The sequence below is a fragment of the Protopterus annectens genome, chromosome 6.part0, assembly GCF_019279795.1.
Source record: "Protopterus annectens isolate FY-2018-M chromosome 6.part0, PAN1.0, whole genome shotgun sequence".
Classification (NCBI taxonomy): domain Eukaryota; kingdom Metazoa; phylum Chordata; order Ceratodontiformes; family Protopteridae; genus Protopterus; species Protopterus annectens.
Genome location: NC_056737.1, coordinates 341397453 through 341425374, shown reverse-complemented (window position 1 = coordinate 341425374; position 27922 = coordinate 341397453). Strand labels below are relative to the sequence as shown.

At 43.8% G+C, this 27922-nt stretch overlaps 1 protein-coding gene across 1 annotated transcript in view; it reads right to left on the bottom strand.

Moving 5' to 3' along the window:
• Positions 1-27922, bottom strand: part of LOC122804310 (galactocerebrosidase-like) — a 553356-nt gene that overhangs the window by 217757 nt on the left and 307677 nt on the right. Inside the window, exon 12 of the mRNA XM_044074101.1 lies at positions 19216-19305. Coding sequence (XP_043930036.1) covers positions 19216-19305 — 90 coding nt within the window. The remainder of the gene's footprint in view (positions 1-19215; positions 19306-27922) is intronic.

The following is a 27922-nucleotide window of genomic DNA, read 5'->3' as shown; positions in this document are numbered from 1 at the left end:
TAAGAAATCTTTTACCGTTTGCATAGATTTTGCCTTATCCTCCATCTTTTTTAATACCTCCTCTGCCTCAACTCCAAACAGCACATCCCGCTGCAAAGGTGCATCCAGTAGTTTGACTTTAACATGATCTGGTAATGGATGTTCTTCTAACCAAGCATGCCTTCTAATGACAGAGCCTGTAACTGCTGCTCTACAGGAGGCCTCTATGGAAACAAACCCACATTGCAAAGTATGTTTTCCTACTTGTTCAGCTGCATGCAATAAAATCCTTCATTTCTTTTAAGTTAGGAGGATCTGAATCTGGAAGCATCTTTTGTTTCAACTGAGACATCAAAAATTGCTGATATTTTAGCATGTGAAACTGGCAATTCAAGGCTCTCATTGCTAAAGTGGCAGAATTATATACCTTCTTTCCCCATCTGTCTAATGCTCTGGAATCTCTGTCAGAGGGAACTGGGTTTTTTGCTGATGAGGCCTTAATCCCTTTGGGTCCCTGAGAAATAGTTTCAGGGTCAGCAACAGGGCTTTTGTACAGAAATTTGTGAGAGTCAGGGACTCTGTAATATCTATCAGGTTTAACTGGGGCTGGGGGTAAGGAGTCAGAGTTCAAACTGGATTCAGTGTACACATCATCCACAATGTCTAAAACTGGTGGGATAGCAAGGGGTCTGTGTTGGGGCAATAAAAGGAAGTCTATGAGTCTTTTCTTGGCTTCTGAGTAATCCTGGCCTTCCCAATGGAAATGCTCTGTCATGGTATGTAAGGTATCCCCAAAGGAGCAATCCTCAAGCGGAGTGGCTGATGGGATTGATTCCTCAGAATCAGAATCCTCATAATGGGGTAAAGAATATCCTAGGTCCAAGGAAGAGTCAGAGGAAATGGACACCTGGTCAGAAGATTCATAGTCTACATCCTGCCTGGGCCTTTTATCAGGAGGGTGATGGGACCCCCCCTGATCAGGGTGATTAGGTCCTCGGCCATTTTTAGCATTTGTTTCTTAGGCATGGAAGCCTGTCCTGGAGAGAGTTGTGTTTGTTTCTTCGCCTTTAAAGGGGGCTTAGACTTAACAGAGGGTTTAATAGTTAACTGGGTAGGTCTGAAAACACCCTTTGTAGCTGTGGATTGCTCAGCTACTTCGGTTTCATCTGTAGGTTTAGGATCAGTGAACTGAAGGTCTAGTGCATCCGAAGGCCCAGCCAGCATCAAGTGGGAGTCGGAGATGGTCTGTGGAAGCGGTCGTCAGGGGCTACGTAGGCACCTCGCTGAAAACCGGAGAACCGGCGACTGGCCTAGAAGAGGTCTCATCGTCTGTTTTGGGCCTCGGATGCCTGTCCTTATCCTTGCGCTTTTTATGCATTGCGGTAGTCGGAATTTCCGATGGCATGGTGTAATTGAATTTTCTAACAAAATAATGTCGGGCAAAATCAAACCGACATTTAATAGTGTGCTTGTTAAACCTACAAAACCGACAACCAGTGACGTCGTGGTCAGAGCCTAGGCATGAAATACAATAGGAGTGGAAATCCTTATGAGGTATTTGCTTCCCACAAGAAATACAGTTATTAACTTTTACTGACATCGGTCTGAGGCAAGAAAAAGTTTCCCCAACGAGGTACTTAGCTTTTTTAGAAGACTTCGGTTCTGGATTCGGAATGAAAACCTCAGGAGTCGGCCGACCAGCACTTGCGAACTGCTTCTGCTTTGGGCACCACGCGGCAAGAAAGACTGAAGAAAATGGCGTTGGCTGCATCTTATATACCCCTGTCACACTGACGTCAGGGAGGAGGTGACAGCAACCGACGCCGGACCAAGACTTTGGAACTCAGGCCGACTGCGAGACCGCCTGATGGCAGGATAACCCAAATGTAATGACTACAGCAGTGCAACATGATGAACATCTTTGACATAGATGGGTAGCTTGTTCCAGAGTATGGGATGTCTCTGGGACAGGAATCTATCCCTCCAGCATGTCCTGTTTATTGTGGTGACAAGGTTTAGGTCTCTAGAGGATGTAGCTCGGAGGGATTGGGATTTCTTTAGGTGTAGCATGAACAACAGCTCTGGGTTTGACATAGCTTTATATGTTAGGCAGAGATCACCTCGGAGTAGGCGGTATGCTATGGAGTAAAACTGGAGTTTTTTTGAGATGGTCAGTGTAGGGCATCTGTTTGAGGCCAGTAATCCTCTTTGTGAGGTACTTCTGTGGCCTTTCCAGCTGCTGCAGATGTCTTGTGAGGTACATTCCAAAAGGGGCGTTGTACTCTATAATGGGTCTAATGAGTGTTGAGTACAGGGGAACAGACTTCTTTTTCCTAGATGAAAACCTTTTTGTGATGAGGTGTGCCATGTAGAAGGATTTCCTGACTACTGTGGTGATGTGTTTATCAAAGGAGAGAATACTGTCCACCTGGGTCTCCAGGTCTTTTATCACACATTAAGCATCAAGTAGACTGCCGCCTATGTGGTATTCATGGGTACAGAGTTTTTACCAAAGGGGATGACAATGCACTTTTTGGCATAGAGCTTGAGGCCATGGCTCTGACACCAGGCAACTGTCTCAGTGAGATCCTTCTGTAGATGTCCACATCATCTGGGGACTCAACTACGGCTCCTAGTTTGCAGTTATCTGCGAACTTCGTTAGCCAAAGGCCTTCTGTGTTAGCCTGTACTTCAGAGAAGTAGATACCAAACAGGAGAGGTCCCAGGACTGAACCCTGTGGTACTCCACTTGTCACTGGTCTGAAAAGTCAGATTTGGAGTCTGCAACTTTTACAGTGTGGGTTCTGTCAGTGAGCCAACTGGCAACCCATCTTGTGATGTAGGTATTTATACCTAGTTTAGTCAGTTTAGCTATAATTCCAGAATGGGGGATGGTGTCGAAAGCCTTGGCGAGGTCAAGATAGGCTGTGTGAACCATCTTACCCTCGTCTACAGCTTTGGTGACTGCCTCAAAGAAGTCGATCAGGCTCAGGAGGCATGATCTGCCTTTCACAAACCCGAACTGGGTGGGGTCCAGAGTTTCAAGGTTACCAATTTCTTTGTTTATAAGTTCCATGGCCTTACAGACCAGGCTTGTCAGGCTAATAGGGCAATAGTTCCCGGGATCAGTGATGGCTCCCCCTTTGTGGAGTGGGATAACTGTTGCTGTGCACCATTCAGTGGGCACAAAGACTGATGTGAGACTATGACTGAACATGGTGCATAGGTGGGGAGCCAGTTCATTCCACTCTACAAGGCCTTGGTCACACTGAGTATAGACTGCAGTTCTGGATGCTGCATAAGGACAACAGGCTGCTGGAAGTAATGCACAGGAAAGCTACCAGAAAACTCCACGGGATGGAAGGGAAGGAATATGACCAAAGGTAACACGATACCAGAAAAGACTTGGGTGACATGACACTGGTGCACAAGATCATGTCAGGAAGATATGAAAGGGTCATTCTGGACAGGAAGAACAAACAGGAAAAAGGGGGTCACGGGCAGATGACTGCAGGCATTAACTACTGCCTGGAGCTCTGAAAATATATATTTTTTCCAAGACAGGATTGCGATTCCAGAAAACTGACCACTTGAAACTGTGGTGGAAAAGAAATTACCAGAGGAATTCAATTAGGCATGGTACATGCAGAGAAAGGGTATTGTGGTAGGCTGTAATGGAGTAGAGGTAAGGCACTTAAAAGAGCTGCCTGGATAATATTCTGGTCTTTTCTCACCATTAAGCAAATGTAATGGTAAATGCTATGCTGTTAGACATATTAAAACCTCAGTGTGCCTCCAAGAAACAGGGAGTGCAGTCAAATGGTTCAGGAAGACAAGAAAGATGACATTGCATTAGGTTATTGACCAACGGGGGAAAACCGGGGCCATTTAATGTCTTAGGTTCTGTTTGCCATACAATAGATACAACACACTTGTATGGGGGTTATTCCCCCTTTAGATTAGTTTATAGATGTGAATGCAAGGGACTGCTAGAGATGGAAAAGAAGCACTGGAGAAGGAAAAGACACTACATCATAGCTCAGTGGAACACATGTCCCACATGTAGGAAAAATCTCAAGTAGTCCTGCCACTGGTAAAACAGCACATAACTACAACTTAGATCTATACTTATAACAGGAATGCAATGGTCAAGGAGTTTTACTAAGAAAACAGAGTGACAGAGGAAAGCAAACTTCTAGGTTGGGACCCAGTCAAGTAAATGAATCACTGTTTTCAATTAAATGTAAGGTCTCGCAGCCTGTTAAATTAAGGAACAAGCTTCTTACTCATGTTAGGAAGGTATGAAACAGTAATTCTGGACAGAAAGGACAAAGGGAAAGAGGGGGTCACAGGCAAATGACTGTAGGAATCAACTACTGCCTGTAACTCTGACAATATATATATTTTTTCAAAGATAGGATTGCAATTCCGGGAAATTGACCATTTGAAACTGTGGTGGAAAAGAAATTACCAGATGAATTAAATTCAATTAGGCATGGTACATGCAGAAAAAGGGTACTGTGGTAGGCTGTGGCATAAGAGAGATGGAGCCCTATTACCCAAGTGACCATAGCTCAATTAACAACTCACGCACTGAAGGAGCTAGACAGGAACAATAGAAAATGAGTGGCATTTAGGTCATCAGTCTTGGGTGGTTGAGGCTACTGCTTCCAGCCAAATGCTTCCTGTGGAGCCCAGTAAGTACTTCCCAGCTGGAAGGCAAGCTACCATTCTTGGTAGCAGAGAGGGGCTTGGGTGGGTTTTCATTAGATGCAGTGATGTGTCTGATATCATGTTATATCAAGCCTCAGTTAAAACTTCCCTTGCATATTCAAAAATCCCCACCCTCATTAGCCATGTGTTTGATGTCCCACAGTCCCTGTTTCTCAACCCTGAATGTAGAGACTGCAATCTCACAAGGCAACTCTGTAAAAGCAAGGCTTCCTGCAGCATTTGCCAGGATTTTGCTGGTCCCCATGGGTAACCTACAAGAGATGGATCTATACGGGGTTAATGGTGGAACTCTGCAGCAAGGAAAGACACGGGAGCCGAAAAATAAATAAAGGCAACAACAGAGCTATCACATAAACATTATAAAATCATGGGAATAAAGTGAAAGTACAGTGGTCACATGCAACAAGGGTAGGTGGTGAAGCCCATTTCTAAGCCAGAAATAAATGGGTCTATGATTAATCATTGAAGAAAACATTCCTTGAATGGCTTTTAATCGTACACTAAATATTAAAACTGCTTTCTGTCGTACAGGTATATAATCATAAATGTATTAATTGAATAGTTATAGTTGACCACTATCAACGTCTATTGATGTTGTCAACTAAACATAAATAACATTTTAGAACACACTTTCAAAGTGCACACTGTATAAGATAAAGTAAATAACCCCTTGTATATGTGAACAATTGAAAATATTATACCCCATGTGCAAAATGTGGAAAAAAGGGGTCGAGGATGGATGGATGGAAACAGTGTTGAAAACATACATTCACATATTTTTAAATACACATCTCCAGGTATCCCAATGCATTGCATATGGCCAATTATAACTTTTTCAGGAATACATTTGTGAATATATGCCTATAAGACAACAAGCAATTTCGATGTTTGGTATTCGATTAAAAGCTGTTCGAAGAATGTTTTCTTTAACAATTAAACAAAGACCTGAAATAAAGATAGGAGAAACACCATCTGCCTAGCAAAGATAAAAAATTAGAGTTTATCATTAAGAACAGAAATGAGTTTTCCTCTTTTCCACTTTGAGCTTCATGAAATAAGCTATGACAGTGTTACACAGCCACATAATAAAGCGAAGCTGTGGCCTTATAGGATTTCTGAGGCCAACTGTGAACACACAGCTATTAAAGTAAAATAATGCTGACTCTAGAGACTACTACTGAGTCCCACTGCAAGTAAAGCAGCCCAATTCTCCTTGTACCAGAACCTGATGGAAGCATGTTTTTGATGCGACTTCATGCAGATGAATTCCATCTCCTATTTCAATGCATGCTTAATGCCACTGGTAGATAAATCAGCTGAAAGACTAAAGTCATGCCACGTAGCACAACCTTGCACACAACAAAAAGGATAATGGCAGGAGCCTCCCATATAGAAAGTGAAGGAGACTATTGCTTTTTATGCCCTACATATTATTCTAATATACAGTGTTTCTATTTCAGTTGTAGGGGACCCTGTAACATTTCATTGAACAAATGGAGATGACAAAATAACCATTATGTAGGTGCATAGCTACATGATATGGGCATCTACAACTAGAACTAGGGATCCCATCTTCTAAAAGTACAGTAAGTTCTCAAATCCCTTAGGGAAGCTGGGCAAACAGCCAGTCCACCATATTTGCCATTGTCAGGAAGATGCTTAATACCTTGGATACTTTCTGAGTAGGTACCTAGTAAAGCTACAGGGAGAAAAAACTGAAGGCCTTCCAAGGTTGACCTCAGTCAGGGACTACACTGACTGGATGACTGACTGATGAATCCCCTGCATATCCACAAAACAAAGAGCAGCAGAACTATCCCGTTCTAAAGACTTAAACCTTGTCTGTGATATACATAGGACCTGCTGGAGAGACAGGTATGTATCCCAGAGACTACTCCATCTATGGAAAAGGCTCCTCATCCATGTCTGCTTGTACCTAAATGTGACAAGACATACACTCTTCAGAAAGAAAAGGCATTAGAAACCTGTAAAAGGGAAGATCTGTGTTTGTGGTTAAACTATTCCCTGCTGAAAGGGAAACATACTATGCCAAGCTAAAGAAAGAACATAGACAAGAGAAAATGTGTGCTGAGTTTATGTAGAGACTGAAGAAAAGCCATCATTACACTGGGATACTTCTATCCATTTCCATTAATGAAAACAACTAAATCATTTAATTTTAGATTCAAAGTTGTGAAGACATTCTGTTTTAAAGACTTGTCCTGTGTGTAGTGTATATTGCTCTTTAAAAGGATGGCCATATGTTCAAAGCTAATACTCGAGACAAAGTATTGATCTTGTTGCACTAGGGGAAAAAACTGTAAGGCAAAGTGGGAATCCTGACAGAAAAATGAGAACTTGAATGTAAGACCACCAAGCGAAACAGCAACAGAAAGGTGCTTCAACAAAGTTTTAGTTTAAGGGTGTGCACACTTATGCAACCAGCTTATTAAGTTTTTTATTTTTTATATTTTTCCCCCTAACAGATTTGTTGGTCTTACAACTGACTTGTACATATTTTAGGTCACATTAAAGGTGGAAAAAGTTTTGAAATGATTTATTGTGGTCTCATTTTTTTTTATATCACAAAAACCTGACATTTTAACAGGAGCGTGCACACTTTTTATATTGAAATAAAAATAAAAAACAGTAACATAAAATTAAACAACTTACCTGTATATTTTTACAGGGAGGTAAGCCCCCCTGCACTCCCCACACCCCCTGCCACTTAAATATACCAACTCAGAGATCGCACTACAGTGAGGAAAAAGTACAATTTTGTACCTACCATAAATGTAGATGTTCGAGTGGTTGTGCTGCTGCAGTCATCACACTTGGGTTATCCTGCCGTCAGGCGGTCCCGCAGTTGGCCTGAATTCCAAAGCCTTGGTCCGGCGTCGGTTGTCGTCGCTTCTTCCCTGACATCAGTGCGGCAGGGGTATAAAAGAGGCAGCCGACGCCATTTTCTTCAGTTTTTCTTGCCCCAGATGTCAGGTGCCCCAAACTAAGAAGGCAAAATAAGAAGCTTACAAAACATACCTTAATGCAAAGCAATGGTACTAGTTGTAAGCAAATACACCATACAGACATGCATCCCAATGGTTGAAGTACATGGAGGTATAATAAAAGCCTTGTTAGGTAGAGGGGATGGTGGGAGGGTAACCTGGACTGCAGCAGCATAACCACTCGAACATCTACATTTATGGTAGGTACAAAACTGTACTATGTTCATCGTGCTATGCTGCTGCAGTCATCACACTTGGGTAGAGTCCCAAAGCTATGGTTGGGTGGTAGGAGCTAAACTGGGTTAGGTGCAGCTAAGATGCCCTGCAGAACTGCAGTGGCAAACCCAGCTCTGGTTTTTGAGTATAGAGGAAGGTGGTAATACTTGGTGAAGGTGTGCACTGAACTCCAGGTAGCTGCCTCCAGAATGTCGTTTGTTGGGACTCCTCGGAGGAAGGCTGCTGAGGTTGCTGTAGCCCTGGTAGAGTGAGACCTAATACTAGCAGGCACTGCTTTCCTGTGGTGTGAGTAGCAAAAGCGGATGCAATTTGCTATCCATTTGGAGATGGTCTGTTTTGAAATAGCCTTTCCTTCTGAACCTGGTGCACAGGATGCAAGGAGTTGGTCAGATTTTCTGAAGGCCTCTGTCTTGTCCAAATAGTAACGTAACTCTCTGTGAATGTCCAAAGAGTGAAGGAGTCTTTCTCCTTTATTCTGTGGGTTTGGATAAAAGGTGGGCAAGTGTATGGTCTGATTGAGAGCCACACTGGATACTACCTTTGGCATGAAGGAAGGGTTGGTGCGTAGAGATACTCTGCCCTGATGGAAAATGATGAAAGGTTCCACTGCCATAAGTGCCTGCAGTTCTGAGACTCTGTGTGCTGAGGTGATAGCCAGCAGCAGGGCTGTTTTCCATGACAAGTATTGAAGCTCTGCTGAAAAGGCTGGTTCGAAAGGAGGAAGTGTTAACTTTTCCAGAACAAAATTTAGATCCCAAGTTGGAGTTGGTGGTTTTCTGGGGGGTCTTATATTCTTTGCCCCTCTGAGAAATTGCTTAGCAAAGGATGAGAGAAAATGGGAGGAACCGTATCATATTGAGCTGAAATGGCTGAAGCATGGATCTTTATGGATGAGAAAGAAAGGCCTTTGTGTAGCATCTCAGTTAGATATTGGAGTATGTGTGGAATATTTGGGATGCCAGGATTTAGGCTTCTGGCCTGGCTCCATACACAAAATCTTTTCCATTTGTCTGAGTAAGTTTTTCTGGTGGTGGGCCTCCTGGCCTCCAAAATGACATTCTGGACGTCCTTTGAGAGAAGTGTTGTTTGATAATTTAAGGTATTTTCCATGCAGCTAGATTTAAGGTCCTTAGTTGACTGTGAAGGATCTGAGAGTTTTGTTGGGTTAACAGCAGAGGGAATTGAGGTAAGGTCCATGGAGGGCTGCGAGTCAAGTTTCGTAGTAGTGGGTACCAGTGTTGACTTGGCCAGTCCACAGCAATGAGGATCATCAGTGGTCTCTCTGATATGGCTTTCAGTAATACCTGGGTCAGTAGAGGCAGAGGTGGGAAGGCGTAGACTGACAATGCTGTCCAACTGAATGATAGGGCATCCACTTTCCAGGCCAGGGGATAAGTTCTTGTGCAAAATTTTTGTAGCTGGCAATTGTTGGTTGAGGCAAACAGATCTATGTCTGGTGGTCCCCACCTTTGAGTTATCATTGAGAATACTTGTGGGTGTAGTCTCCACTCGTGAGGGTCTGTCAAATTTCTGCTTAATTTGTCTGCCAAAATGTTTTCTTTTCCTGGCAGGAATTCTGCTTGCAGTTGTACTTGGTAAGTTAATGCTGTGTTCCACAAGTCCACTGCCTGTCTGCATAGTGGGTAGGAGTGCATTCCTCCTTGTTTGTTTATGTACCACATAACTGTGGTGTTGTCCGTCCTTATTAGAAGTTGTCCTGGATGCAAGAGGTCCTTGAAGGCTGTTAGTGCATTTTTACAGCTAGCATCTCCTTTTGATTGATGTGTAGTTGCCTTTGGTTTGCAGACCATTTGCCCTGTATGCACTGTCCTGCCATGTGTGCACCCCAGGCGTAGTCTGATGAATCTGTTGTCAAGGTTTGGTTTGCTGGAGGTGAGACAAAAGGAAGGCCCTTGTTTGCTTGGCATGCTTGAGCCCACCATAGAAACTCTTTTTGAAGGCAGGGAATGAGAGTTATACTTGCTTCGAGGCTGTGTCTGTGTTGGGACCATACACTTTTTAGGTACCATTGTAGTTTTCTCATATGCAGCCTTGCATATGCAATTAGTTGAATGCAGGATGCCATGTACCCCAATGCCTGCAGGAATTTCCTTGCAGTGAGCTGGGTAGACGTTGCCATCTGTTTGAAGTACTGAGCCAGTTGTTTTTGCTTGTTTGGCGTGAGGTAAGCCATGTGGGCCATTGTATTCAAACTGGCACCCAGGAAAATTATTTCTTGTGAGGGTATTAGTTTTGACTTCTTTTTGTTTACTGTGTACCCTAGGCAACTTAGCAACTTTGTTACAAATACCAGATGCAGTAGTAGGATGTCTTTGCTGTCCGCTTGGATCAGGCAGTCGTCCAGATATGGATAAATTTGTATTTCTCGCTGTCTGCAGTATGCAATCACTGATGCCAGGCATTTCGTGAATACTCTGGGCGCAGTAGATAAGCCAAAGGGCAATGCAGAGAATTGATAATGCGTTGTGCCTGCCAAAAATCAGAGGTATCTTCTGCAATCTTGTCTGATAGGGACATGCAGGTATGCCTCTTGGAGGTCCAACGTTACCAGCCAAGACTCCTTTGCCCAGCATGGGAAGAAGCTGCTGTAGTCTGAGCATTTTGAATTTGGGAATGTCCAGGTACGTGTTTAGAATTGAAAGGTCTAAGATAGGTCTCCAGGCTTTGCCCTTTCTTGGTACTAGAAACAGTCGAGTAAAATCCTTGACCTTGCTCTTTTGCAGGTACCTTTTGAATTGCTTTCATGTTCATGAGAGCTGAAATTTGCTTTTGTGCCTCTGCCCATTGGTTTGTTTGCAGATTTGGCATGCCTCTCATCCGTGGTAAAGTGTGAAAATGAAATCTGTAGCCTCGGGTAATAATATCCAGAACCCATTTGTCCTTTGTTATGATGTGCCAGTTTTGTGGAAAAGAGCCAGTTTTCCTCCTAGAGGTGCTGCCTGGGCAATTTTGCTTGGCAGACGAAGAGGAAAGTCATTGAGTTTGTTTTCTGAAGGGTTGAGATCTGTCGTCTCCCCTCTGAGTTGTTGTTTGCCATTGTCTAGGCCTGAAGGTACCTTGTGCCTGGCCTCTGCCCCTAGGGCGTCTGTACCTGCCCCTTTGGGGTCTGTCTGAAGCAGGAAAGGACCAGTTTTTTGATGGCCAGTTTCTGCTGAAGCGAGGAGGTTGTACCTGTAAAAAATCTTTAACTGTTTGCATTGATTTTGCCTTTTCTTCCATCTTCTTTAAAACTTCCTCTGCTTTGACACCAAATAACGCATCCTTTTGCAGTGGAGCATCCAGTAACTTTGCTTTGACATGTTCCAGTAAGGTCTGCTCTTTTAGCCAAGCATGTCTACGTATTACAGACCCTGTGACTGCTGCTCTACATGAGGCCTCCAAAGAATCAAAACCACACTGCAAGGAATGTTTTCCCACTTGTTCTGCTGCATGCAACAAATCTTGCATCCCTTTGAAATCTAGTTGATCTGTTTGAGGGATCATTTTCTGTTTTAACTGAGTAAGAAAGTACTGCTGGTATTTAATCATGTGGAATTGGCAGTTTACTGCCCTCATGGCCAAAGTGGCAGAGGTATACACTTTTTCCCCCCATCTTTCTAATGCTCTGGAATCTCTTTCCGCAGGTAGTGGATTCTTAGCAGTAGAGGCCTTAACCCCTTTGGGACCCTGGGAAATGGTTTCTGGGTCTGCAGCAGGGCTTTCATATAAAAACTTGTGAGAGTCAGGGACTCGATAGTATCGGTCCGGTTTAGGTGGCGCTGGAGGTAAGGAATCTGGATTCAGTGTAGACATCATCCAGAATGTCTAAAACAGGAGGAATGGCTAGGGGTCTATGCTGAGGTAGAAGAAGAAACTCACAGAGTCTTTTCTTGGAGTCAGAGTAATCTTATCCTTCCCAGTGGAAATGCTCTCTCATAGTGTGCAGGGTTTCCCCAAAAGAGAAGTCTTCAGGGGGGGAAAAGTACAGTTTTGTACCTACCATAAATGTAGATGTTCGAAGATCCACATTGCTGCAGTCCTTACACTTGGGTAGTCCGCTGTCCTCGGTCGGCCCGAATATCAAAGTATAAGGCTGACGTCGGTCAAGGCGCATTAGACTGACATCAGGGCGTCAGGGTACAAATGCGCATGACAGACGTCATATCCTCAGTCTTTTCTTGCCCCAGATGTCAGAAGACCCTAAAAAGAAAGGTCAAAACCAAAAGACAACAAACAACCAACCAACCACCCTTGCACTAACAATATGTACAATATATACAATATACACAATATTTACAACCCAACCCACACAACCGCCTCTAACTACAGAGGGGAAGGAGGGAGGGCAAATTGGACTGCAGCAATGTGGATCTTCGAACATCTACATTTATGGTAGGTACAAAACTGTACTATGTTCTTCATCTCACATTGCTGCAGTCCTTACACTTGGGTAGAATCCCAAAGCAGAGGTAAGGGAGGATGGCAAAACTATAAAGAAGCAGGAGCTGCCAGAATGCCCTGAAGAATAGCAGTGGCAAAACCAGCCCTAGATTTAGAATAAAGTGGAAGGTGATAATGCTTAGAGAAAGTATGCACTGAACTCCAAGTAGCTGCCTCCAAAATGTCTTTAGTTGCCACCCCCCTTAAAAAAGCTGTCGAAGTGGCAGTAGCCCTAGTGGAATGAGGCCTAATCCCAGCTGGAATCTCCTTACCATGATGGGAATAACAGAAAGCAATGCAAAACCCAATCCACTTAGAAATAGTTTGTTTTGACACAGGCTTGCCCTGAGAACTCAAAGCAAAAGAAACAAATAACTGCTGAGACTGCCTGAACCCTTTAGTTCTGCTCAAATAATATCGCAACTGCCTGTGTACATCTAAAGTGTGCAAAATCTTTTCCCCTTTATTTTGGGGATTTGCATAAAAAGTAGGCAAATGAATAGTTTGGTTTAAGGCCACACTAGAAACCACTTTAGGCATAAAGGAAGGATTAGTACGTAAAGATACCCTATCCTTATGGAAAATCAAGAAAGGCTCAACCGCCATAAGGGCCTGTAATTCAGAAACCCTTCTTGCAGAGGTAATGGCCAACAGAAAAGCAGTCTTCCATGATAAATATTTCAACTCGGCAGTAGCTGCAGGCTCAAAAGGTTGTAGAGTGAGTTTCTCCAACACAAAATTGAGATCCCAAGCAGGAGTAGGAGCTCACGTGGGGTCTTATATTCTTTGCCCCTCTAAGAAATTGCTTGAACAAAGGATGAGAAAACAATGGTGGGTCACAGTCATAGTGAGCAGAAATTGCTGCAGCATGAACCTTAATAGAAGAGAAGGACAAACCTTTGTCCAGTAACTCAGTAAGATATTGAAGAGCCACACTTAAACTAGGCTCAGAAACATCAAATTCCTTTGCTGCACTCCAAAATAAAAATCTCTTCCATTTATCTGCGTACACTTTCCTTGTACTAGGCCTTCTGGCTTCCAAAATAACATTCAGAACTTGCTGTGGAAGTTGAGACCCTCCAGGGTTCAAAACAGAATATGCCAGGCTGTTAGGTGAAGAGAGTGAAGTTTGACATTGAGTAAATGACTGTTCTCCTGAGACAGCAGGTGTGGAATCGAAGGTAAAGGCCATGGAGGCTCCCGTACCAGACTTCTCAGTAATGGGTACCAGTGCTGTCGAGGCCAATCTGGAGCTATTAAAATCATCCTTGGCTTGTCCTGTCTGACCTTTAGGAGTACCTTTGTGAGGAGAGGCAGAGGTGGAAAGGCATACACATGAAGATTGCTCCAATTGAAAGAAAGAGCATCCACTTTCCAGGCTGTGGGATGAAACCTTTTTGTGCAAAACTTTGGCAGCTGGTAGTTTAGTGGAGAAGCGAACAGATCTATGTCTGGAGTTCCCCATGACACTGTCAATTTCTGAAATACATGAGGATCCAATTTCCACTCGTGGGGATCCATAATTCGTCTGCTCAACACATCTGCTAAGGAGTTCTGTGCTGCCGGCAGAAACCTTGCCTGAAGATTTAGCTGTAAACTGAGAGCAGTATCCCACAGAATCATTGATTACCAGCATAGAGGATAAGAGTGTGTTACCCCTTGCTTGTTGATGTACCACATGACAGTTGTGTTGTCTGTTAGAATCAACACCTGCCCTGGAAGAAGTAAATCCTTGAAAGCTATTAATGCAAACTGGACTGCTAACATCTCCTTCAAGTTGATATGTAGATGTTGTAGTCTGGCAGGCCACGTGTCTTGTATCCACTTTCCATTTAGATGAGCTCCCAAGCTTTGTCTGAGGCATCTGTCGTTAGAATCTGACTCGCCTCTGGCCGGGTCACAGAGAGTCCCTTGTTTAGGTGACATTCCTGAGCCCACCACAAAAATTCCTTCTGAATGCAAGGTATTATCTGAATGACAGTGTCCATATCCTGGCAGTGCTGTGTCCATACATTTTTGAGATACCATTGTAGCTTCCTCATATGCAGTTTGGCATTGGGAAGCACCAGAATACAAGATGCCATGAACCCCAAGGCTTGAAGGACTGTCCTTGCAGTCAGCCTGGACTGATGAGACAATTGATGGAAGTAAAGGGAAAGATTCTTTTGTTTGTCTGGGGTCAAAAAGGCCATCTGGGCTGCTGTATTCAGTCTTACACCCAGAAAGCACATGTCCTGAGAGGGTACTAGACTGGACTTTATTTCGTTCACAGAATACCCCAGGCATCTTAGCACTGCTATCACATACTGCAAATGACGAAGAAGTTCGTCCCTTCCTTGAGCCAGAATCAGGCAATCGTCCAAATAAGGATAAATCTGTATTCCTTTTAGCCTGAAGAAAGCTATCACTGGAGCCAGAACTTTCATGAACACTCTGGGCGCAGTAGATAAGCCAAAGGGCAATGCAGAGAACTGATAATGAGAAGTCCCAGCCCGAAAACGCAGATACTTCCTGCAACTTAGTCTTATAGGAACATGAAGGTAAGCCTCCTTGAGATCCAGAGTTACCATCCAGTGATCTTTGCCCAGCAGGGGTAAAAGCTGTTGTAATGTCAACATTTTGAACTTGGGAATGTCCAGATAAGTGTTGAGGATAGATAAATCCAAAATTGGTCTCCACGTGTTCCCCTTCTTTGGTACTAGGAACAGGCGAGAATAAAATCCTAGGCCCACTTCTGGCAGAGGGACCGGCTGTATGGCCCCTATTTGAAGTAGCAGAGAAATTTGTTTGTGAGCCTCTATTCTTTGCTGAGGAGGAACGTCTGGCATGCCTTTGAAAGGAGGCAAGGTATGGAAATAAAACCTGTAACCTTGGTGTATGATATCCAATACCCATCTGTCTTGGGTAATTAAACTCCAATTTTCCTTGAAAAGTGCCAATCTTCCTCCCAAAGGTGCTGCGAAACGAGAAAGCTCTGGCAGCTGAAAAGGTAGGTCATTGGGTCTGTTTACAAAAGGACTGACCCCTGCCCTCACCCGAAGACTGTGCAGGTGAACTCCCTGTTCTAGGCCTGAAAGAGCCCTGAGCTCTGCCCCTACCACGTCTAGATCTACCCCTAGACTGGGAGTCATAAGAAGGATACGTCCACCCCTTGGTAGGCCAATTCCTACTAAACTTAGGAGGCTGAACCTGCAAAAAATCTTTAACAGTCTGCATAGACTTAGCCTTGTCTTCCATTTTCTTTAAGACTGCTTCCACAGGTGAACCAAACAACACATCAGACTGTAAAGGAGCATCTAAAATCCTTGTCTTAACATGGTCAGATAAATTCTGATCCCTCAGCCAGGCGTGCCTGCGAAGAACTGACCCAGTGGCAGCCACCCTAGACGAGGCCTGTACAGCATCAAAACCACATTGCAAAGCATGCTTACCCACCTGTTCAGAAACATGTACCAAATCTTGTAACTCCTTACACTCAATACCTTCCGCCAGAGCATCTACCTTAGACTTCAATTGAGAAAGTAGATAGTTTTGGTATTTCAACATATGAAACTGGCAATTCAAAGCCCTCATAGCTAGGGTGGAAGAAGTATAAACTTTCTTTCCCCATCTATCCAAAGCCCTGGCCTCTTTATCTGGAGGAACCGGATTTTTTACAACAGAAGCCTTGACCCCCTTAGGCCCCTGACTAACAGTTTCTGGGTCCCCTAGGACTCTTAAAAGATACTTATGAGCTTCAGGCACCCTGTAATACCTATCCGGTTTAACAGGAGCAGGAGGCAAAGAATCAGGATTAAGAGAAGCCTCTGCAAATACATCTTCCACAACATCCAGAACAGGAGGTATAGCCAAAGGCCTATGCTGGGGTAAAAACAAAAATTCCCTAAACCTTTTCCTGGAATCAGAGAAGTCCTGACCTTCCCACTTAAAATGTTCCCTCATGGAATGAAGAGTCTCTGAAAAAGAAAAATCCTCAGGAGGAGAAGCAGAAGGAGTAGAATCATCCACATCAGAATCAGAATAAGGAGAATACTCCTGCAAGTCTTCAGCCGAAGACTCTGAAACATCCGAAGCCTGCTCAAAACTCCCCAACTCAGGTTCCACCCTAGGTCTCTTTTCAGGAGGGGGCAAAGAACCTCTAATCAAAGTAATCAAATCTTCTGCCATTTTAAGCATGTGCTTCTTGGGCACAGATCCTGAAGAACTAGGAGTGACACCAACAGAAGCTAAACCTGGCCTGCCTCTGGGAGAAGCCTTGGAAACAGAAGGAGAGGGCCTAACCACCCTAGGAAGGGAGGGGAGTACAGTAACCTGAGAGGCCCCTTCAGCCTGACCTGCCTCCTGAGAGGCCACATCCTGCAATAACAAGGTCTCCCCCTGGGACTCCAGAGAAACCTCCGGCGGAACCACCGGTTCCACCGACACCTCTAAAGAACCGGCGTCCGGTACGGACGACTCTTCTTGCCTAGGCTTAGCTGCTTTGTCTTTGCGCTTCTTCGAAGAAGCGGGCGTCGGAGCATCCGACGGCATGTTATAATTGCACCGCTTCCCGAAGACTAACCTGGCACAATCTAACCTTCGCTTAATAGTGCGCTTATTGAACCTAGCACAAAAGCGACACCCAACAACGTCGTGCTCAGGCCCTAAACAAGGAATACACAAAGTATGATAATCTCTATGCGGTATCTGTTTCCCACAAGAAATACAGTTATTCACTTTTTCTGACATCCGTAAACCACTGAGGCAAGAAAAACTAAAATATTCCCCAACGGGTACTTAGCCAACTTTGACTCGGTCTGAAACTCCGACCGAAAAATTTCAGAACGCCGAACGGCACTTGCAACGCTGCTTCTGCATCGGACCATGCGGCAAAAAAGACTGAGGATATGACGTCGGTCATGCGCATTTGGACCCTGACGCCCTGATGTCAGTCTAATGCGCCTTGACCGACGTCAGCCTTATACTTTGATATTCGGGCCGACCGAGGACAGCGGACTACCCAAGTGTAAGGACTGCAGCAATGTGAGATGAAGAACATCAGAGGGAATAGACTCCTCAGCATCTGAGTCTTCATACAGAGGGAAGGGGTAATCCTGTTCCTCAGAATCTGCTGAGGAAATGTATTCCTGGTCAGAAGGAGGTAAATCTTCCTCCAGTCTAGGCCTTTTGTCAGGAGGGGGCTGGGAACCTCTGATAAGGGTAATCAGGTCCTCCGCCATTTTGAGCATCTGTTTTTTAGGCATAGGGGCCTGTGTGGGAGTCTGTGGACCCGGTTTCTTAACCTTTGGAAGCTTAGCGTATGACTTAATGGAGAGAGTCGTCGGTTTAAAGACACCTTCTGAAACCGAAGGCCTGTCCATAGTCTCCGGATTGCCACCAGGGCTGGCGTCCGCGAGTTGAGGAGGAACCGGCTCCAGTGGCCCAGTAGATTCTGACTGAGAGGTAGTCGTATTTTCTAAATCTGCGGTAGTCGGGGGCTGTGTAGGCGTCTCACTGAATACCGAAGATCCGGCGGCAGGCCTAACCGAGACCTCGGTATCTGGTCTAGGTGTAGGCTGCCTGTCTTTGTCCTTGCGTTTTTTAAACATAGCGGTTGTCGGAGGTTACGACGACATAATGTAGTTGAATTTCCTGCCAAAATAATGTCGGGCGGTGTAAGCCCGACGCTTAATAGTGCGTTTATTGAACCTAGCGCAAAACCGACAACCAGAAACGTCGTGGTCTGGGCCTAGGCAAGGAATACAATAAGAATGAAAATCCTTATGAGGTATTTGCTTCCCACAAGAAATACAATTATTAACTTTGTCTGACATCGGTCTGAGGCAAGAAAAGTTTCCCCAACGGGGTACTTAGCTTTATAGAAGACTTCGGCTGAAATTTTGTTCGAAAATCTCAGGAGCTGGCCGACCGGCACTTGCGAACTGCTTCTGCTTCGGGCACCGCACGGCAAGAAAGACTGAAGAAAATGGCGTCGGCTGCCTCTTTTATACCCCTGCCGCACTGACGTCAGGGAAGAAGCGACGACAACCGACGCCGGACCAAGGCTTTGGAATTCAGGCCGACTGCGGGACCGCCTGACAGCAGGATAACCCAAGTGTGATGACTACAGCAGCATAGCACGATGAACATCGGCAAATACGAAGTTCCGCTCTGTATGGCGATCTCAATACAAAATGTTCGCAGTTTCAGAACTTCGAACATATGGTCTTCGAAGTTTTAAAACTTCGATCAAATTTTAGAAATAGACACACAGACACACACACACACACACACACACACACACACACACACACACACACACACACACACACACACACACACACACACACACACACACACACACACACACACACACACACACACACACACACACACACCCCATGTTCTCTGTCACTGCCATAACACTAGAAGAGGGGAAATTGTATCTGTCTGATTCCCCTGCTTCCTCTTTACAATTTTTTTCCTGCTTGCTCCAGCACTTAGACAAGTCAGTCAGATTGTGACTCAACTTTTCAAGACTCTTCACAGTAATTCCGACATCTGCATGGTCTCTTCACAGCCTACTTTTTCAACCAAATGAACTTAAGTACACAATCACAGCAGAGTACAACTCTTATCAATTAATAGGCTTCATTTCTACACAATGTTGTTAACGTTGACATAAACACACTCTCACAGTTAAACCACTTTAAAAGCTCATGTTTCCAAACAAAAAAACTTGCTCAGAAATCAGCAGTCAACATTTTTTTGTAAAGCAAAACATAATACTAAAACCTACATATGTGCATAAATACATATATAGAGATGCAAATAAATATACCTGAATTGGTTTCAGCTGCTTAAATAATGTGGACTCATGAGACTTGAAGTTCAGCTTAGAATACCACACCTGCAATGTGGTCAACTTTTGCTACAACAAAAATACATCAAAAAAGCTGCATTAATGATATATTCAAAAGAATATTAGGAAGAAGTACATACAAAACAAAATGCTGCAGTGCCACCACATGGCCATAAGCTGCTATGTCAACAAAACCAAAGAGGATTTTTCTTTCATGTTCATAAGTAAATAGTAGGCTAGCTGCCCTTGCTGGCTATTTTAAATCTAGGCAATTTCCCTTTTGGTGCTTGAATTAACCTGTCCTATTTGACCAACAAATTACTGTTATCAAATGCTAGTTAACTCTCAGGACTTACATATATACAAATATTTCAAGCATGGGCATTAATACCCATCTAGCCTGCTAATATACCAAAATGTTGTGTACACTTACCATAAATCTAGATGTTCAAGTGTATTCACTGTTGCAGTCATCACACTTGGGTTATCTGCCTGCAGGTAGCTTTCAGCTGGCCCGAATACCAGAGTCTTAGTACTTCTGCATTGGATGCTGTTGCATCTTCCATGTCGTCAGGGGCATAAAACAAGACAGCCGACGCCATTACATCAGTTTTTCTTGCCCCAAATGTCAGGAGTCCCCAAACAGGGAGCTAGTATATGGTGGGGAACACCACGTGTAAAAATTAAATACCAAATGCCATTAGGAATGGCCATAGAGAGGAGAGGTGGAAAGATAAAGAAAGCCAGGGGGCTGGAGGGAGGGAAACCAGGACTGCAACAGTGAACATCTAGATTTATGTTAAGTGTACACAACTGCACTAAACTACAATAGTGAAACACGAAGAGTAATCACACATGGGCTGATTCCCAAAGTTGAGGTTGGATGGAAGCAGTCAAAAAGCATTAGGGCTGGCTAGTAGGCTTTGCAAGACTGCTGTAGCAAATCCAGCCCTGGATTTGGAAAAGACACGCAAGTGGTAATGCTTGGTGAAGGTGTGTACAGAACAGAACTCCAGGTTGCAGCTTCCGGAATGTCCCCGGTAGGGACTCCTCTGAGAAATGCTGTAGAGGTAGAAGAAGCCCTAGTGAAATGTGTTCTGAGCCCCTGTGGGGTAGGTTTTCCATGATGCTTGTAGCAGAAATGGATACAGTGTACGATCCATTTGGAAATGGTTTGTTTTGAAATGGCCATACCCTCTGCCCCTGTAGCAAAGCTGACTAGTAGTTGGTCAGATTTTCTGAAAGGCTTAGTCCTATCTAGGTAGAACCTGAGCTGTCGGTGCATGTCCAAGGAGTGCAGGATCCTTTCCCCTTTATTCTGAGGGTTAGCGAAGAAGGTTGGTAAATGGATGGATTGGTTTAGAGCCACACTGAACACCACCTTATGCATAAAGGATGGGTTAGTCCTGAGGGAAACCCTGTCAGCATGGACAATAATGAAGGAGTTCACAGCCATGATTGCCTGCAACTCAGACACTCTTCTAGCTGAAGTTATGGCTATAGGCAAGGCTGTTTTCCAAGACAGGAATTTTAACTCTGCTGAGGCAGCAGGTTCAAAAGGGGGAAGTGTGAGCTTTTCCAGTACAAAGTTAAGGTCCCAGGCAGGGGTGGGTGCTCTCCTATGGGTCCTTAAGTTGTTAGCCCCTCTCAGGAACTGTTTGATGAGAGGGTGAGAAAATACAAGTGGCTCAGTATTATAATGAGCTGAGATGGCAGCGGCATGGATCTTAATGGAGGAGGACAGGCCTCTGTGGAATAGCTCTGCTAGGTAATCCAGGATTAGAGGTAAGGAGGGCACTGCTGTGTCCTTTCCTTTAGACTGATTCCAAGAACAATATCTTTTCCACTTTTCAGCATAGGATTTCCTAGTACTAGGCCTTCTGGCTTCCAGAGGGACGTCCAGCACCTGTTTGCTGAGGGTTGCTGGTGGGGTATTCAAGGGATAAGCCAGGCTGCAAGGTTTAGGGTTTGCAATTGTGGATGCAAAAATCTGTCCCTCCTGCTGAGACAGCAGGGTAGGAATCTGGTATAGGTGGCAGGGTGGCACCGTTGTCAGGCTGTGCAGGAGTGGGTACCAGTGCTGGTGTGGCCCAGTCTGGGGCAATAAGAATTGCTGTTGGCCTGTCCTGTTTTATCTTGAGTAGTACTCTTGAGAGAAGGGGCAGAGGGGGAAAGGCATACATTAAGAGGTTTTCCCATTGAAAGGATAGGGCATCCACCTTCCAGGCCCTGCTGTGAGGGTTCCTGGTGCAGTATTTGCTTAACTGGTGGTTCTCGGGGGAGGCAAAGAGATCCACCTCCAGTGTCCCCCACCTCAGGATCAGAAGGTTGAAGGTGTTGGGCACCAATTTCCATTCATGTGGGTCTAGAAGATTTCTGCTTAAATAGTCTGCCAGTGAATTTTGTTTGCCTGGCAGGAATTGAGCTTGTAGATGCACTTGGTTGCTCAAGGCCGTTTTCTACAGGGCCATGGCTAACCTGCAGAGTGGGTAAGAATGGGATCCCCCCCTGCTTGTTTATGTAAAACAACTGTGGTGTTATCTGTTTTTATCAGCAGTTGTCCTGAAGGATTAGGTATCTGAAAGCTGTCAGAGCATTCTGTACAGCTAGCATCTCTTTTTGATTGATGTGCAGGAGAATCTGCCTTGGGCTCCAGTGGCTCTGAATGCCTTTGCCTGCCATGTGATCCCCCCATGCATAGTCTGATGCGTCTGTTGTCAGGGTTTGGGTGGTGAGGGGTAGAGTGAAATGCAGTCCCTTGTTGTAGTTGCATGCTTCTGCCCACCAAAGAAACTCTGCCCTTAGACAAGGTATGATGGGAATGACTGTTTCCAGGTCCTGAGAATGTTGGCACCAAAGACTTTTTATATACCACTGAAGTTTCTTCATATGCATGGAATTAGCAGAATACATGAGGCCGTGAACCCTATGGCTTGCAGTATTTCCCTTGCAGATAGCTGGGTCCTGGTGGCCATTTGTTTGAAGTAGTTTGTCAGACAGATCTGCTTTTCCGAAGTGAGAAATGCCATCTGGGAAGTTGTGTCCAAGCTTGCTCCCAGGAAAACAATCTTTTGACTGGGTACCAGTTGTGATTTCTTTTCATTGATGGTGTACCCCAATGAAGTGAGAAGGCTTTTTACAAATGCCTGGTGCTGAAGTAGCAATTCCTGGCTGTCGTCCTGAATCAGGCAGTCGTCCAAGTATGGGAAAATTTGGATATTTCTCTGCCTGCAGTATGCAATGGCTGGAGCCAGGCACTTTGTGAATACTCTGGGCGCAGTAGATAAGCCAAAGGGAAGTGCAGAGAACTGATAGTGCATAGAGCCTGCCCTGAAATGTAGATATTTCCTGCATGACTCCCTTATGGGGATGTGCAGATAAGCTTCTTTTAAGTCTAGCGTGACTAACCCGGCATAGGGAGAAGCTGTTGCAGGGTAAGCATCTTGAACTTTGGGGCCACCAGAAAGGTGTTGAGAATTGAAAGATCCAGGATTGGGCACCAAGAGCCCTCTTTTCTGGGCACCAGGAAAAGTCTGGAGTAGAAACCCTGACCCCTTTGTTCTACTGGAACAGGCTGAATAGCTCTGATATTGAGCAGGGAAAGTACTTGCTTTTGAGCCTCTGCCCACTGGTTTGGAGGAAGGTCTGGAAACCCACTTGGGGTTGGCAGTGAATGGAAATATAATTTGTACTCCTGTGATACAATGTTGAGGACACATCAATCCTGAGTAATGGACATCCAGTTTTTTGCATGAAGGGCAAGTTTTCCTCCTAGGGGCACAAGCAGTTGGGCAGGGCTGGGAAGGAGAACTGAGAAGTCATTGTGAACTTTTTCCATTGGGGGGGGGGCGGCTTACCACACCCTGTTTTTGGGGTGGGGGCACTCCATTGTTTAGATCTATGCATACCCTGAGACTGTAGTCTGGGTGGCCTGTTTCCCCTAGGTCTTGTCTGGGAAGGCCTGGAAGGGGCTGGAAAGGACCAGTTTTTAGAAGGCCAATACCTACTGGATCTAGGTGGTTGCACTTGTAAGAATTATTTAACAGTTTGCATAGATTTAGCTTTTTCTTCCATCTTTTTAAGAACCTCCTCCACTTTGGTGCCAAACAAACAGTCCTTATTTAAAGGAGCATCTAGTAATTTGGATTTGACATGATCTGGCAAGGTTTGCTCCTTCAGTCAAGCATGCCGTCTCAGTACAGAACCAGTGACTGCAGCCCTGCAAGATACTTCTAGGGCATCAAACCCACACTGCAAAGTATGCTTAATAACTTGGTTTGCAGAATGCATGAGCTCTAGTAAGTCTTTATTTTCTGCACAATCTGGAAATAATACCATTTTTTTGTTTAATTAGTTCCATAATATGTTGCTGGTACTTCAACATGTGAAACTGGCAATTCAATGCCCTGATAGCAAGAGTTGCAGACGTATATACCTTCTTACCCCATCTGTCTAAAGCTCTGGAATGCCTGTCTGAAGGGGCAGGGTTTTTGGGTGTTGTAGCCTTAATACCTTTAGGTTCCTGGGGAACGTTCTCTGGATCAGCAGTAGGATTCTTGAAAAGAAACTTGTGGGAATCAGGTACTCTGTAGTACCTGTCAGGTTTCCTTGGGGCTGGGGGTAATGTATCTGGGTAAGACTCGATTCCATAAAAACATCATCTACAACATCCAGGACGGGGTATAGTTAGAGGCCTGTGCTGAGGCAACTCTAAAAATTCCCCGCGTCTCTTTTTGGACTGAGGGTAGTCTTGGCATTCCCAGTGGAAATGCTCTCTTAAAAGTATGCAAGGTTTCACCAAAAGAAAATCCTCTGGTGGGAAGGCAGAGGGAATAGCTTCCTCTGCATCTGAATCCTCATAGACTGATAAGGGCATGTCCTAATAATCAGAAGGGTCAGAGTCATCAGACTCCTGGTCTGTACAGTCAGAAGAAAACTCAATTATTTGTCTCTTAGCAGGGGAAGGCTGCTTTCCCCTAATTAGGTTAATAAGGTCTTTAGCCATTTTAAGCATTTGTTTTTGCAGCATGGGGAGCTTGAGCATGCGCTTTGGTCGTTGGCTTTCTAGGCGTGGTGCATACTCTGGGCCTAAGAAACTCAGTAGTTTTGGCTAAAAAAAGTCGTCAGTTTGATTCGAACATCGGTAGGATGGAATACACCCTCAGAAGCCAGTGCCAGCACAGTGGCTCCAGACCCATCCAAGGTAGAGATATCTGCAGGTTCCAGAGTCGAAGAAGCATCTTGCGGCATACCAGACTCCGAATGGGTCTCAGCAGAGGCCTGCGAACCCATAGAAGCGGGCATCAGGGGCTGCAAAGGCACCTCACTGAGTACCGGCGGACTGGCAACTAGCTTAATGGAAGCGTCATCTTCAGTTTTAGACCTATGCGCTCTCTGTCTTTATCTTTATGTTTTTTCTGAAGATCGGCAGTCGGCTGGCTTATCAAAGCCATTTGGGAATACGGAGCACGAGAGTGAAAGAATTTAGCGAAAAAGATAGCCTGACAATGAATGGTTCGCGTGTTAAACAAGGCACAAATCTGACAGCGAGGGACGTCGTGGTCTGGGCCTAGTGATGCAGTAAGAATGAAAATCTCTGCGAGGTATTTGCTTTCCACAGGTAAGACAATTGTTAACTTTTTCTGACCGGTTAGAGCAAGAAAAAAGGATCCCCCCCCAATGGGGTACTTAGCTTTAAAAGACTTCAGGATTCTAAACTCCAAAACAAAAATTTCAGGTAGCGGTCGACCGGCACTTGCGAACTACTTCTGGTTCGGGCTCCTCCTGGGCAATAAAGACTGGTGTAATGGCATCAGCTGCCTGTTTTATACCCCTGCCAACCTGACGTCATGGAAGAAGCAACAGCATCTGACGCAGAAATACTAAGATCTGGTATTCGGGCCGACTGAGGGCTACCTGCAGGCAGATAACCCAAGTGTGATGACTGCAACAGTGAAACACGAAGAACATCAGTTGCTCCCATAATAAGTATCCAGGCCGTTCTTAAAATATCTAAACTAGTTCTTGCTTTAATGTAAATTGGTACTCAGTTCTGTGCATCAGCTGCTCTCTCAGAGAACCAATTAGTACACTTCTCATTCCTACAGAATCTTCTTTATCGGTTGTCTGATGATTCTCTACTACTTTTTGATAACCCCAAACATTCCCAGTTGTTGTCTTCAAATGCCCTATACACCTGAATAAGATCTCTACTTAATTATCTATATAAGTTCAGATATTTTATTCTTTCATAATAATTTAAATTTAACCATCCATGGATGCCCTTGGCAAACTTCCACTGCACTCTTTCTAGTTTACTCATGCTTGTTTTCTTGTAAGGTTTCCATATTATTATTATTCCATACCCAGGTTTGGGTCTAATAAAATAAACAAACAATGACTTCATTATTTCTGATTTCCTTATTGTGTCTTTCAGCTTTTCCCAGTTAGGGGTCGCCACAGCGGAACTCCGGTCCGCTAATGATTGGCTGTTGATTTTTATGTGCTGAGTTGCCAGCCCTAATGCACAACCTTCAACAAAGGTACGCCCATTCACGCATGTCTCCACGAAGAAGACGCTCTAGCTGAGAGTCGAACTGGTCAGCGTCTTACAGTGAGGCGACAATGCTACTGCAGCACCACCATTATACAATCTACGGTTCTATAACTATCATTAACCATTTGGTTGATATGATTAGAAAAACTCAAAGCTGGATCTACCCATATACCCTGGTCCTTAAATGAATCTGCAGTTTCAATCATTGTGTTCTGCATTAAATAATCACCTTTCAATTTATGTCTCCCAAATCTCATATGCTTAGTTTTTGGTGTATTTATCAGCATATTACTCTCCTGTGCCCAAATGCTCAATTTAATCAAGTCCTTTTGCAGACAAGTCCCATTTGCAAGACATGTAATCAGTTTACCCAATTTCAGGTCATCTGCATACAGACTGTAGAACACCTGGGATGAAAAAGATAGATCTGAAAGGTACAATCTAAACAAGTATAGGCCTAGGACAGGAGCCCTGTGGGACACCCCTGACTATAACCAAAACTTTCACCTGTCCCATTACTGTATGAAACTTGCAATATCCTATTTGTAAACCATGCAGCTACCCATCTTATCAAGAGTACATCAATATCTAATTGTTCTAATTTACTGATCAGTGTTTTGTGTATGACTCTGTCAAATGCTGAAGTTAAATCTATATAAATTACATCACAGCACAATTTTCATTCATAGCTGTTATAGATCATCATGTTACAGGTGGTAATACATTTATTTTCAACATATGCATGCTGATGTATGGTTTCAAGTCCCAACCTTCCCAAACCTGACAATAACTTATTCAATATTACCTTCTCCATTATTTTTCCACAACATGAAAACAGACTTAAGGGTCTGTATGACTCTGGATTTCTCCTACTCCACTTTCCCTTAAAGACAGGTTTAATAAACCCATGTCTCCAATCTTGAGGAACCCTCCCTTATTTATGCAACCCAGTAAATAACAGATAATAAAGGTACTGTTAGTTCTTGCTAAGTGTTCTCAAGTCATTATTACTAATTCTGTCTCCTCCCTGTGCTTTGTTTGAATCCATTTTGCATATTTCTTTTTCAATATAATCTAATTTGATTTCAGTATCTGTGGTTACCTAGACGTCTCTAGGATAACTTATAAACCCCCTTTGTGGAGCCAAACTGTTTTGCATAAGATTTTATAACTATATCTGATGTGTCCGAGAATACATTTTAAAATCTACAGTTTATCAATTTGTATGTCTTTACTCATTTCACATCTTACATCTCTATAAAATGTTTTCCTATTATGTGAAATATTTTTATATAATATTTCTTCAATTTTTTCTTGATCTTGTCTCACATTATGCTTAATTTGTTTGTCCAGCTTGTTTATTTCAGTTTTCAAAGTTGTAGTTCAACCTCTTTTCCATTTCTTATAGATATATATATATATATATATATATATATACACACACACACACACACACACACACACACACACACTTTTTTTATTCCGTCTCACACCTTAATCAGGTATCTTGTTCTTATGGAAATAAATCCCCCGACGTTGTATGTCTAGATCCTGATGTAAAACTTTATGAATTTTTACACTCAAAAAATGTCTCTCAAAATTTTCCACATTCCTTCTGCAGTTTTTCTACTGATCACATCACTCCAATTAGTTTTACATACAGACTGTTTTGCTTCCACACAAAATATAATTAATCTTCTGTGCATTGGTTTAGAATTCACTTTGACAGAATTACCTAGCAACAATTAACCTTTATAACCACATGATTACTACTAATCAACAGTGGTAAAACTTGACATGAAATAAAAGTAATTTTTTTAGGAGCACAATGTTAAGTATGTTTCATTCTCTCATACGTTTGTTTACAATCTGAAGCAACTGTTGTTCCTGAACCTTCATTGTGAATAATTATCATACTAATGTTATTAATTCAATATTATTCCAGACTGTTTCTGGTAGATGCAAGTCCCCAGCCATAATTACTCTTCCTTCCTGTGTTTCATGCAAGAAATGTATGAATTCCTCTAGGTCATCAGCACTTGACTTTGGTGGTCTACACACTCCAACAATTGTTATATGTTCCTCGGTTGTCATTACTGTCACAGTTACACAATCTATAGCACTGGTGTT